The 15,139-nt window shown below is 30.0% G+C and overlaps 1 protein-coding gene and 1 long non-coding RNA gene across 2 annotated transcripts; both read right to left on the bottom strand.

Annotated features, from left to right (window-relative positions):
* Positions 1-2,355: 2,355 nt before the first annotated feature.
* LOC116405168 (exopolygalacturonase-like) lies at positions 2,356-4,018 on the bottom strand. Its single transcript, XM_031888958.1, has 4 exons — positions 3,839-4,018; positions 3,448-3,750; positions 2,778-3,296; positions 2,356-2,685 (listed from the first exon to the last, which is right to left on the bottom strand). The coding sequence occupies exons 1-4, from the start codon at positions 3,947-3,949 to the stop codon at positions 2,425-2,427; spliced, it is 1,194 nt and encodes a 397-aa protein (XP_031744818.1). The 5' UTR covers positions 3,950-4,018; the 3' UTR covers positions 2,356-2,424.
* Positions 4,019-9,909: 5,891 nt separating this feature from the next.
* On the bottom strand, positions 9,910-14,265 carry LOC116405170. Its single transcript, XR_004218300.1, has 3 exons — positions 13,958-14,265; positions 13,165-13,242; positions 9,910-10,501 (listed from the first exon to the last, which is right to left on the bottom strand). It is a non-coding gene; the product is annotated as an uncharacterized LOC116405170 (long non-coding RNA).
* Positions 14,266-15,139: the final 874 nt, after the last annotated feature.

Genomic DNA, 15,139 nt, shown 5'->3' with positions numbered 1-15,139 from the left:
AAGTACTTCTAAATTCTCTAAATCCCAATCAAATTCATTCCTTAAATTCGTGTTTGAGACCACACATGTTCAAACCTGACAGTGTGCAACACAAGTGGCTTAAAACAAGTTGAACAAAATAGATCTATATATGTTTCAATCGACAATATAAAAATCTACAACATAACAATTATGCGATATTAAATGCACGTTAATAATCAAGGATGAGTGAGTTGAAATTTAGATTATATTAGAAAAAAAAAATCATGAAACATAAGTTTTACTTCTTCACATGGTAGGTTGCTACTACAAATAAGTTTCACACTTACACGCGTTCAGATAATAGAATCTTTTATTCCATTCTAAACGAAGTAAATGTTGGCTACTTTTATTTCTTCACTTGGTAGGTTGCTACTACAAATAAGTTTGATTTCCACTGGAGTTGCAGAACTTCCTCTAATATTCTTGAAGCTCACTTTATTAAACTTAATCTTTGACAAAATCTGAAAAATGAGAGTGAAAATTAAAGTTTATCCATGAAGTTGACAATATGCATGAAAACTTTTAAAATCAAAATTTCAAGAATGTGATCAATGCCTGATGATTGCTATGATTCCAAGGACAATACTCTTGGTGTATGAAAATTTGGTTGCTAACGTTGACCATTGTAATGTCTGAAAAATTCTTGTTGATGGCAATACCAGCAACATGAGAGGTTGGTCATGTTGTGATCCTAACACCATCAATGATGTACATTATTGTGGAGTTATTTACAATGACACCTCCAATAGGTTCTTTGTTAGTGTATTTTTCAAGACTTTCCTATGCTTATTCCATGACCTGGCCCACATATCACATTAGTGACTTTTATTTGTTTGCTTCCATCTCCAAGTGAGATGCAATTGTCTCTTGTTGTTATTCGAGATTTTAAGATTGAGATCCCAATTGATCGATCAATGTGTATTCCATCTGTGTTCGGACGATCTTCTGGTGCAATTATGTTAACACCTTGGAATGTGAGGTTCTTTCACCGTAGGATGTTGACATGAAAGTTTTTGCTATCGAATGATGTTATTCTCCTCATAATTGAATTGGTAATGAAGTCAAATCTTAAACTTTGATAATTTTATATGATCAATAAGTTGTGTAAGAGATACGGTGAGAAAGCAATAATGCACACAAACTTTTAGGGAGGGATGAAAATATGAGTTTTCTCTAAATATTTAGTCTTGATATATATTTTTTAAAAATAAGTTAGCTCTTTTGCCTCAATTTTATATGGTTAAATTTAGTTCAATATTTTATTTCTTAATCATCATATGGTACTAACAACACATTTACCAAATTGTAAAAATGAAAATAATAGAGAATAAAATCCAACGAACCCTTTCAGAATCAACAAAGACGAATGGGGTTAATGGAAGAGAAAACAAAAGGTATAGAACTTACAATACGGAGGTTAGAAAAATTTATACGTTAATGGCAATCATTCTTTTCCGAACATGCCTTTCCTTGGCCATCAAAAACTCCATTTGATAGTCTCATTCTATCAACATATGCAAAGTAATTCAACTATCTTCATGAAAGTGTTTTGGAGCCGACAATGTTCCATCGCAATTCAATAGGCTATTACAAGGGCCTTAAATTCTCCTTCTCTTACTTTAAATATTCTCCTTATAAGAACCACCTCACTTGGGCGAACAGATGGACATGTGTCATTGATCCATGCATATTTTAAAGCCTATGTTTCACAAGTAACAAAACTACAAAAGATGACAAAAACAATTAATTAATTCAATAAGCAATATCATTTTGTGATTTTTTTTACATTTCAAATTTGATTATACTCTAGCTTGGGTACGAAGGATTATTTTACCTATTTCAACATATTTTTGAGATTTTGAACTTAACGATGATCATTCAATTATGTTTTAATACATTTCGATGATATTATTGGATGCTTAGAGATTTTATTATAGTACTAGCTTGATTAATTAAATTATGATTTTTGATTGATTGAATATTAATTTCAACTATGTAAAAATTAATTATATCAGTGCTTTTGCTAAATACATAAGAAATTAATTTTAAAAATTCCAAAACTCAACAACGTTTGATAACACATTTCAGGTTGTTAAGAGTATAAAAACATTCGTAGAATTGAATGTTATAACACGACTCACGTAGGTCTACGTCTAAAGGGATAGAATAGTAGGGATAGAATAGTTAAAATTGTATGATTTATTTTCATTATATATTTCATTCCCCAGAAGAAAATGGAAGGAAGAAAAAAGGTACATGATCAGCTTCATGAATCATCAAAGAATGGATCAAACCTATGGAATGTTAAAAATGAATACAGAATAATGTTGTGAATTAAATATAGATATGTGATAAACTTTCACATATGGTTTTGCAGACTTTGTGTGGCATTGGTTGAAAAGATTAGTCTGTTGATGGAGCACCAGCAGGAGCAGGCTTAGCACATATTTGAGGGCTTTGCTTTCCAGTAATGAGAGGCTGCACGTTTGCACATTCAGACAAAATCGGTCCTCGTATTCCACTATAAGTGAGGTTAATATCAGCGACTTCTACACCTTCACATGGTATACTTTTGCTGCAAACAAGCTTCACTGCGATAGGAGTAGCAGAAGTGCCTCTAATATTTTTGAAACTCACTTTGCTGATCTTAATCTTGGATGGAACCTGAAATATTAATGGTCCCAAAAGTGTATTTGTTTAGTTCATGAAGTTTAACTAATAAACAAAATAAAGTATAATTTCAATACAATATATACCTTTCTGTTGCATTGATTCCACGGACAGTATTCTTGGTCTATAATGACAGGGTTGCTCACGTTTTGCATCTCAATATCTTCAAAGTGCATGTCAGAGGCTATGAATGCACCGGCAGAATCTGGCCATGTTTTGATTCTGACACCATTGGTAGTATTGATTAATTTGCATGCTTTCACAGTAACTCCTACCACGTCTTTTTCCTTGGTGTACTTGCCCAAGCTTCCTACGCTAATGCCATGTCCTGGTCCGCAAGTTACATTAGTAATAGTTACTTGCTTGTTGCTATCTCCAACAGACACACAATCATCTCCAGTTGAGATTTTTGAATCGAGAATGTTTATCTGTTCAGAGCTACTTATGTGAATTCCATCCGTGTTGGGACTATTCTCTGGTGCACTGATTGTCACGTGTTGAAAAGTAACATTCTTGCAACCCAAAAGATTGATGTGGAAATTTTTACTGTCCAAGGAAGTTATGTCCTTCACAATTGAATTGGTGATGAAACTGAACTTCAAATTCTGATGGATTTAAACAAATAAGGGATCAGAATTAAAAAAAAAAAAAAAAAAACTCTCAATTTAAAACGACGCATATGTAATTGAAATTATGTAGATTTAAATTGTATATAAAATGAGGCAAAAGGTTTGAAATAATATATAAACAATTTACCATGGGAAGTTTGGTACATATCTTCTTTTTGTGGCAATCATTCTTATCCCAACCTGCTTTTCCTTGACCATCAAAAACTCCCGTGCCTGATAACATTAGTTGATCAATGTATGCAAAAAGAACCAACCCATCTCCATTTGGATGGAGAGGAGCTTTTAGTGTTCCGTCGACTTGGACTTGAATAGGAACACTCTTGCAAGGTCCTTTAAGATAAGATTGACTTAATTGGTATACTCCTTTTGGAATCAACAATTTACTAGGAGTTGTGGACATACATGCTTCCTTCCATGCATTTGCTAAGGCCTGCAAAAGTTTAGTTCTATCATCAAATTAAAGTCTTCTTCCTAATAAATTAAAAAAAAAAATTCATCAGTTTTGCATATATACTTGCCTGAGTAATATCTGTATTAGGTTTGGCACCATATCTTGTAACATCAAAAAGGGATTGGGCTTCAATAGTAGATGCCAACAATAAAAAGAAAGGTAGTAATGCCAATCCCATCACTACTACGCCTTCTATACTTTATTTATTTACTTATATATTGTCCTAATGGCTAACTCGAAAAGAATGGGTTTGAATATGCACTTTCATTCAGCCCTCTTTATATAGGAGAAGAAGATCAATAGTGTTTGAAAAATTCTCTTCCAAATTTTATTTACTATATTTGGCAAAGATCGATGAATGGTTGAAGTTAAATAACCATGGTTTATATTTGTCAAAAATTAGTTATAATCCCTTGAAATTTTGAAGTACTTCTAAATTCTCTAAATCCCAATCAAATTCATTCCTTAAATTCGTGTTTGAGACCACACATGTTCAAACCTGACAGTGTGCAACACAAGTGGCTTAAAACAAGTTGAACAAAATAGATCTATATATGTTTCAATCGACAATATAAAAATCTACAACATAACAATTATGCGATATTAAATGCACGTTAATAATCAAGGATGAGTGAGTTGAAATTTAGATTATATTAGAAAAAAAAAATCATGAAACATAAGTTTTACTTCTTCACATGGTAGGTTGCTACTACAAATAAGTTTCACACTTACGCGCGTTCAGATAATAGAATCTTTTATTCCATTCTAAACGAAGTAAATGTTGGCTACTTTTATTTCTTCACTTGGTAGGTTGCTACTACAAATAAGTTTGATTTCCACTGGAGTTGCAGAACTTCCTCTAATATTCTTGAAGCTCACTTTATTAAACTTAATCTTTGACAAAATCTGAAAAATGAGAGTGAAAATTAAAGTTTATCCATGAAGTTGACAATATGCATGAAAACTTTTAAAATCAAAATTTCAAGAATGTGATCAATGCCTGATGATTGCTATGATTCCAAGGACAATACTCTTGGTGTATGAAAATTTGGTTGCTAACGTTGACCATTGTAATGTCTGAAAAATTCTTGTTGATGGCAATACCAGCAACATGAGAGGTTGGTCATGTTGTGATCCTAACACCATCAATGATGTACATTATTGTGGAGTTATTTACAATGACACCTCCAATAGGTTCTTTGTTAGTGTATTTTTCAAGACTTTCCTATGCTTATTCCATGACCTGGCCCACATATCACATTAGTGACTTTTATTTGTTTGCTTCCATCTCCAAGTGAGATGCAATTGTCTCTTGTTGTTATTCGAGATTTTAAGATTGAGATCCCAATTGATCGATCAATGTGTATTCCATCTGTGTTCGGACGATCTTCTGGTGCAATTATGTTAACACCTTGGAATGTGAGGTTCTTTCACCGTAGGATGTTGACATGAAAGTTTTTGCTATCGAATGATGTTATTCTCCTCATAATTGAATTGGTAATGAAGTCAAATCTTAAACTTTGATAATTTTATATGATCAATAAGTTGTGTAAGAGATACGGTGAGAAAGCAATAATGCACACAAACTTTTAGGGAGGGATGAAAATATGAGTTTTCTCTAAATATTTAGTCTTGATATATATTTTTTAAAAATAAGTTAGCTCTTTTGCCTCAATTTTATATGGTTAAATTTAGTTCAATATTTTATTTCTTAATCATTATCATACGATATTAAGAACGAATTCACCAAATTGTAAAAATGAAAATAATAGAGAACAAAATCTAACGAACCCTTCAGAATCAACATAGACGAATGGGGTTAATGGAAAAGAAAACAAAAGGTATAAAACTTGCAATAGGTAGGTTAGAACAAGTTATACGTTTTTGGCAATCATTCTTTTCCCAGCATGCCTTTCCTTGAACATCAAAAACTCCATCTGATAGTCTCATTTTATCAAAATATGCAAAAGTAATTCAACTATCTTCATGAAGGTGTTTTAATTTGGAGTCGGCAATGTTCCATTGCATTTCAATAGGGCTCTTACAAGCCCTACAAGAAAAAAGGTCTACGACGATAGTTATTTACTGTCGCGAACAAAATCCATAACAGTTATTTTCAGTCATAGAAGCGGGAGTCATGGAAAGTCTTCCATGACAGTTTTCAAAAACTGTCGCAATAACTTATGTCATGACATAAAATAAATGTCGTTAGTTAGCATTCTACGACATCAAATAAAAATAAATAACTATCATCATTTATGTATTAACGACAGTTAAATAAATGTCGTGAATTCGTTTATTGTGACATGTTTTAAATGTCACGAATATGTCAATCGTGACATTTTTTTTTTAAATGTCATTGTTTTGCTATTGACGACATTTTTTTTCTGTCAAAGATAGTGCAATCGTGACAATTAATTTTGTAAAAAAAACTGTCATTGTTTTCGTATTCACAACAATTAATAACTGTCACAAATTCATATATTACGACATGTTTTTCATGTTGCAAATTACTCGATTACTACAGTTTTTCCTGTTCTCCTTGCCACTCCGTCATTACACGAACCATTTGAAAGACAATAATATAGCCGACAATGATAATTTTGAATTTATAATATTGACACCCATATAGAAAAAAATAGCCGACACTTTAATATATATACGCTATAATACAATTTATAATATTCGTACATTTCCAATCAAGTTCCAACAATTTACAAGTACGGAATTTCAGCCCTTAATAAAAAAATATATTAAACAACATCAAAATACATATAAAAAGATTTTCTGCTAAAGCATAAACGACCAATCGAGAATGTTCGTCTCTGAAAATGTACTTTGAAAGTAAACCCATGAAGTTGTCGACTCCAGTTGAACCTACAAAGACAATATGAATATTAGCATTCATCATAGAACAAGAGAGTACAACTCTTATAGAAAATTTCAACATTGAGCATTATCTATCACCACATACGTCGATAAGAGAAACAACTACATAGCATAGCACACATGTAGAATAACAGCATCACCTTAACATCCACTTGGTCTACAGTATTGGAACTTTTTACAAATTACAGCTCTTGTATCATTACTCTTTAGAAAATTTAGCTGGATATAAATAAGTAAGCAACAAGAAAATTATTGAATAAGTAATCATAAGTAATAATCAAGATGAATGAAACTAAGGTTGGAAGAAACGTTATCCAACAAGAACCGAAAAGTTTCCATCTTAAGGAGTCAAACACTTTCAAATCTACAAATATCAGAAAGAAGACAGTTTTCATTTGCAATCCACTTCAGTTAATGAAGCCAAGAAATATTAAGGTACTAGGAAAATGAAACTAGAACAACTTGTATCATTTATGGCTTGACAAAAATTAAAGGTCTCCTAGTTTCTTATAAAAATTTTTACAAACATAAAATCCATAACAATTTACACAAGTAGCAATTTAGCAATAGCAATAAGTATAGACATAACACCCATTACAATTTACACAAGTAGCAATAGTCAACCGGTATAAACATACTATCCATGATTAAAAAAAAAATGTTATGGATTGTTTTAAAAAAAGCTCTACCAATGAGTACAAACATAAAATCCATGAGAATTTACACAAGTAGCAATTTAGCAATAGCAATAAGTATAGACATAACACCCATGGCAATTTACACAAGTAGCAATAGTCAACCGGTATAAGCATACTATCCATGATAAAAAAAAAATTGTAGCATCCTAGCAGGTATATTGTTGGTATCGATCGATTGTTTTCAAGTATTTATCTTGTTTCGTAAAGCAACAGTTCAATAGTTTGTTTTAGCATATATAACCACTAAAATTGAATAATGACAAATCATCAAAGAGTGAAAAATGGAAAGCCAATAACTTCAACAAACTAAAGTTGTAAGAGTATATACTTTGAAATAAATATTACCTGTTAACTATATCGTTAGATTGTTCTTATCTTCTTTACATGTTAACATTAGAGGTATCCTCTTGAGTTGTTAGCCTTCATAAGATATATACCTTTATTGTCTGACGTGCTCCATTTCTATTGGATGCTTCCCAATTCTCTATGATCATACATCTGAAGGCTGAATCACATTTTCATCATGTAATCAAACTTTAGTGATTGGATTTGGACGTTTAAGATCATGCAAAATAATAAGCACAAATGTAGATATGCAACGTAATATGTTTACAATAAGAAAACTAAAACTTCTAAATGAATTCTGAATCTTTATACACCCGAGTATGATGACATGCACAAATTCTTCTCCTAGATTCAATGTATAGAGATGAATATTGTTTATGGATACCTTACTATGATTTCCTTACAATGTACAATCTACTTGAAGGTAGTTGAGGTTCTAAAGTACCTAAATACACCGTTCCTACAAATTGGAACCGATAGTCTGTCAGAGATAAAAAATATCTAATATAAGAACTTTTGTGGTTAGCTTTTTGAACATCTTAACTTTTAACAAGTCAATAAGAAATGGAAACAAGAGCATACCATTACAGAAAATCAAGCACATTTCAGCTTTAAAATTATTGTAAACATATATGGTTTAATTTAAAATTAGAAACAATTGAAAATCTTCTTAGGAGCAGTTCCAGTAGCTCTGTGTTTGGCAGCAATTTCCTCTGCCTTTGCCTTCAGCCTTTCTTCTCTATGCTTTGCTTCAATTAACAACCTTATTTTCTTATGTTGTTTTGTGTATCAATGCTATTTTGTTCTTCATTTTCTCTATATACTCACCCTTCTTCTTCTCAAATTTTTCATGCTCTCATTACAAAATCAATCCAAATGAAATCGACAAAAAAAAAAAAAAAACATAGTTGTAAAGAGCAGTTCCGTCAATGAAGAGAAATATCGAATTACAGATTTTGGAATCTTCACTGAGGTTGTGAGTTTATATTTAATGAATTTTTCTAAAATTCTAGAACTAAAATCGTAAATAGCATCTACATACTATACAAATAAAACTTAAACACATTACATATATTTTATTTTCTAATTACCTCAATTTGTTTTAGTTCAGCCTCAAGAGCTGCTTTCCTGTTGTTCTCCCATGACCCAATGTGTTCCATTCAGAAAAACACATATATAAAGCAAATAATAGCATCAAAGGGGTTAAATTCCATTGAGCTCCCTATTCAACTCTTCAGTCTCAATCAGAATTTTAGAATTATTAACCCAAGGGTTGAGAAATATAAAATAAATTTTGAAACAAAAGAAAATTCCAATGAGCTCTTTAAGGAGGAAGCAAAAGACTGTATTCTTTTGAAATTAACTTTCTCAAAAGAAGCAACAATCTCTTCTCACAAACCAGTAACATAGATTCCCCACTGCAAATATGGAGAAAAGAACTAACATCAACAAAGTAGATAGAATTTTGGACAGAGAGTAACATAACATGAAGTTAGGAACATGCAATAAACAAAATCTCATGAAGATTAAGCACATCATTACCCACAACTAGATCCTAAAAAAATAAGAATTTGCAACTAGATCCTGAATAATAGCATAACTTATAATTCCAATGAACACCAATAATTATCCTACTGTGCAAACATGTTTGTAATGTAAACTTACTGTGCAAACATGGAAATTACTTATGTAGATTGGAACCCACAATTTTCAATTTAAAAATCTACTTCCTTGAACCAATGAAATCGATTAGTTCAAAGGAGTAACAAACTACAAACAAGTTAACATTAATGAACCGTATCTACATTAAAATAATATAAATAAAAGACAAATTCACTCTCCCCTTTCTCTACTCCACCCCACTAAGTCTATATATTTGTAATTTACCCACTCACTCAAAAACACCAATAATGAGAAAAAACGAGGTCACTCAAGGAAATAGCTCAACAACATTCAAGGAACAAATCAAGTGTTATTTCAAAAGAAAACCATTTCCAATTCCTTGCCATAAAATCTACTAAATAATGCAAATTAACCATAAAAAATTCAGAAATCAATGAATAGGTAATGATATTTTTACGAAAATAATAAAGAAAACTTGTTGTCATATAATCTTAAAAATTAGTGATGAGCACAGAAGAAGTATTAAATAACATAATTCAAGGCTTGTTGTGTGACTCAAATATCCTATATCGGGACAAACACAATCACACAACATCATTAGCATTTCAATACATTCATAAATAATAATATATCGTTTATCTTTTTCTTTCCTTGATACAATCCTAAAGAGTTTACAACTCCACAAAATACAGCTAACGATTAAAATATGTGAATTTGCTAAAACCCTATACAAACAAAAAAAGAAAAGATACTCATCTCCTTTTTTTTTATTTTTTATCTTTTACTCTTTTTTTAAATATCTCATTCGTCTTTTGATATACGCTCATCTTGAAAATCCCCCCTCTAGAAAAAAAAAAAAAAGAAGACAGATTTCATTTTCCAAGCTCTCCATCCATTTCCACACCCACCTCTAATATTTAATATTTACAGAGAATCTTAATAAAAAATTAAAAAAAAAAAAAGAACTTAGCATATTTTTCCAAAATGTCACTTAAACCAGTGATATCATTGATCATTAATCTATCGATTGGGAGTGGCAGAAACATCGACAGAGAGCTCTAACAAGAGAATATTAACATCACCATGCTAACCTTCTGAGTGGCTAAGAAAAAACTGAGATGAAATTCTTCAAGACTTGAACTTCTCAATGTACTGTAACCCAACTTCGACCAAATCTACACGTAAACATTAAGTCATCAGAACTTGAATGTCATCAACACACAAAAAAAAATTCATGCTTCTTGTATTCCACAAGATACTCTTATTACTTCATTGGGTGTCTTCAAACATTATCACTTTCAATAAAAACAACCAAAGTCCATAAACAGATTGTATGTTATTATTGGAAAACCAAATAATTGAAAACATAGGACCATTTCCAAACCATTAAGCAATCACTATAGGACCAACCATCAATAAAAACATATTTACAAATATGTAAAGTAGATCGGATACGTCCAAAACTAAAGGACTAAATGAGTTAACATCCAGAAAAAAAAAAAAATTCAGACATGCATATGTCGCCACGTGCCCGAGACGACGCGGAGCGGCCGACGTCCTCAAAAGAGCTAGTTTTAAAATAAAATAGGAGTCGCCACCAATATTTTTTACGGTGTGATTGGACACCAAATAAAATAAACAATTTTGAAAAAATGGTCTACGAAAAATAGAATTTGAGTTCGGGTGTAATTTGTGTGTGGAGAAGGTATTAGCACCCCACAACACCCATTTAGAAAAACGGTGGCCAAATTTAAAATCTTCAATTGAAAATATTTTTAAATTTATTTTAAAACTAATGTTTTATTTCATCCCTCATTACTTCAATATTTGAAGCAATGATCTCATAAAATAAGTGGAATTATATTCCATTAATTAGACTATATATTGAAAGAAAGTTTCTCACCTTAAGAAAATGAGAAATTATTACAATTTCTCAAAATTTATCATAGGCTAGTCTTTGATTTTTTTTTAAAACATTGATTAAATTCATTTTTTCTTGGGATCAAATTTCGGACTTCCAAAGATGTGATCTCTCACCTTAAGAATTCTAGGAAATCGGACTCCTAAATTTTATAGATTCCATCATAGGAATAATTTTAGCGAAATAGAAGTGAGTTATTAAAAAAGTTGATTAAGGAAAACATATGAAATATAGATTTATATTTTGAACATTTTTTTAAAAAATTAAAAGGAATAGTTTTAAAGTAAAAATTTCTAAACGGTTAAAAAGGGAAATTTAAGAAAGATTTCAAAATTAGGTCAATAGGAAATGCACAATGGAATCAAATATATCACACGACAGATTAAGCAAGTAAGATAAGATTTTATTTTTTTAAAAAAATATTGGGAATCGATCTTGGACTCCCAAAGAACAGATTCCCTCACCTCAAAAATTTAGAAATAACGGACTCCCAGATATTTCTAATTCCATTGTCGGATTTTTTTAGAATGATAAAATGTAAAGATAAATACGATATAAGAAGAAGAAAAATAATTGTTATAAAATATCATGGTAACATTGCAAAGTGAAAAAAATATTGATAAGTTTAAAACTACATAACAATAATTATTATGCATGCAATAAAAATAATTTAAAATAAATAAAAAGAAAATAGAAAATGCAGATAACGAAAATGAATAGATAAATAAATAAAAATAAAGAAGAAAGAAATAAATAAATAAGGAAAAAGGAAAGAAGAAATAAGGAAACAAAAGAAATAAAAGGAATTAGAAGAGAAAGAAAAACATTTTTTTAAAAAAACAAGAAGTGTGGCCGCAAGGCCAAATAATAATAATAATTATTATTATAACAAATAAATAATTAAATAAATAGTAATTATATAAATAAATAGTAATTATATAAATAAATAGTAATTATATAAATAAATCAATAATAATAAGTTTTAAATACATAGAAAGCCATAGTTATAATAATAAAGTTAAAAAGAAGAAAAACAGAAGTTAAAATAAATAAAGTTAAGAAAAACAGTAATAAAAAAAAGTTAATAACAAATAAAATTATATTAATAATAATAAGTAAATGAAATTTTCTTTATATATGTGTGTGTTTTTAAAGAGAATAAAGTAAAGATTAAAAAAAAAAGTCTTATGTTCTTTTTCTCTATTTTTTAGGGAGAAGAAAAGACTAAGGTTTTTTTTTTTAAGAAAATAAAAATAATAACAACCAAAGTAAAAGAAAGTAAGAATAAACAAATAAATAAATAATAAAATACTTACGTTTGCAGAATTTTTTTTTTTTCCAATTCGCAGAGATTCTCTAACAAAATTTTCTTAAAGACTTTTTGTAAGAAAATTTTCATCCAAAGAATTATTTGTTTAAAAAAACTCTTTCTCATTTCTTTGAAATGACAATGGTCCCTATTAATAGACCGTACAAATTTTCATTTTCCTAAAATAAATTAAATGAGATATTTTGAGATTTTGTGAAAAATAAATTAATGAATATTAAAATACTTTTATTTAAAATTGATTTTCTTTTTTCCTAAAATGATTTAAGTAAGTCAAAATTGATATTAGAAGATTTTATTTAGAACAAATTCATTTCTTTTTTCCTAAAATAGTACAAATATGATATTAAAATATTTTTTAAAAATAAATTGATTTATTTTTGTTTCATAAAAATGAAATATTATAAAATATTATGTTATTATTTTTTTTAGCTTTTTTTAAAGTAAATAGATAAATAAATAATTTAGTCATTATTACTAATATTAGTATTTTAAAAAAGATATAATGTATAGGATAAAAATAGGTGGCTACCGCATATACACACCAAATGCATACAAAATCAATATAACAATCTTCCAAAGTACCCTACCCAAAATAATAATCTTGTGGCAAGTAAGTGTCCTTAAGAGGACCAAACTGCACAAATAATCCCCGTAGGTCGTCTGACCTGCAAAATACATATGGATGAAGAAGTTGATCAACTTTTAGAGAACAAAAGCAAACACAATCTCCTTTTTCCCTTTGTATTCTCAACAAAATAAAACGTTTCTTAGAATTTTCCTAATTCAAATGAACAAAAATCAATTAAAAATCAATCAAATGCTTCATTGAGACATTTCATCAAACACATTGTAATCAAACATATTGTAAGCTACCAAAATGCTTCATCACATAGTCAACCATAAAGAAAAAATGTGATTCACATTAGAAAAATGATCGTAAACAACAATATTGAATATGATGAATATGATGATAGACAAAACAAACACATATCTCCTATAAAATCAAATCAAAACTATGAGGGATGTTTTTCATAAAAAGAACCATCAACATATCACATTGACTCATTCGCATGGAATCCAACATATAGGAGATGAGTTCTGAAGCGATTGGAGAGTAAATTGCATTCACATAAACAACCAAAGACAAAGTGGAATTGGAAATCAAAATTTCATCCATTTTGCAATTTGGGATTTGGGTAATGAGAATTCCCATCAAACATTAAAAAATTTGCCCAACCTATTTTTTATTCAAAACTTCTCTAAAACCTTTAATTTAACACAATTCAAACCTAGGCATAATGAAATTTCAAATATTAAAACCCAATTTTCAGCAATTTGCAGTGAATTTCGAAAGGACAGAAAAAAAATTTCGATACTTACTGGAAATTCCCCAAAATGTAATTAACATTTGCTGGACAACACGATAAACTCCTCCAAAACCTGAATCTAATGTAAAAATAGGATGAAGTCGAAATGGAGCCACGGACGCGTGACGGGAAAAGAAAACCTGAGAGTGAGGGAGAAGACGCCGGCGATAGGTGGTAGCGGTGCGTTTGGATGGTCAGCGCTCAGTCGCAGAAGCCACCGACGTAGGCAGTGGAGAGATTGAGAAAGATTGCAGTGAGGGAAGTGCAGCTGTGATTTTCGCAAAGAGAGGGGGAGAGCGTTTTTGAAATTTAGAGGCTTTCCTTTCTTTTCTTTCTTTCCTTTATTTTCTTTATTTCCTTTCTTTTAACTTGAAACAAATAAATATTATTTTATTATTAATATTTAATGATAGTTAAAAAATGTCATAGATTTATGACATTAAAAAACTGTCATAAATTTGGTCAATCCGAAAATTTTCGTCTTTTCACGCCAAAAATGCGCATTTTGACAATTTGTGACAGTTTTTTTTTTTCTTCTTTTAATTTGGATTGTATAGAAATTGTCATTTTTCTCGTAGTGAAGGGGCTTTAAATTCTCCTTCTCTTACTTTAAATATTCTCCTTAGAGTAACCACCGCACTTGGACGGACAGATGCACATGCGTCATTGATCCATGCATCTTTCAAAGCCTATGTTTCACCAGTAACAAAACTAAAAAAGTTAGAAAAAACAATTAATTAATTCAATAAGCAATATCATTTTGTGATTGTTTTTACATTTCAATTTGATTATATTCTAGCTTGGGTCACTAGTAGAAAAATGGTCTACGACGACAGTTATTTACTGTTGCGAACAAAATCCATGACAGTTATTTTCAGTTATAGAAGCGGGAGTCATGAAAAGTCCTTCCATGACAGTTTTCAAAAACTGTCGCAATAACTTATTTCATGACATAAAATAAATGTCGTTAGTTAGAATTCTACGACATCAAATAACTGTCATATTTTATTTTATGACAATGAATAACTACATCATTTATGTATTAACGACAGTTAAATAAATGTCGCGAATTCGTTTATTGTGATATGTTTTAAATGTCACAGATATGTCAATCGCGACAGTTTTTTTTAAAGAAATGTCATTATTTTGCTATTGACGACATTTTTTTTCTGTCAAAGATAGGGCAATCGTGACA

Source organism: Cucumis sativus, chromosome 7, assembly GCF_000004075.3.
Source record: "Cucumis sativus cultivar 9930 chromosome 7, Cucumber_9930_V3, whole genome shotgun sequence".
In the NCBI taxonomy this organism is placed as follows: domain Eukaryota; kingdom Viridiplantae; phylum Streptophyta; class Magnoliopsida; order Cucurbitales; family Cucurbitaceae; genus Cucumis; species Cucumis sativus.
This window is presented reverse-complemented; position numbering and strand designations above follow the sequence as displayed.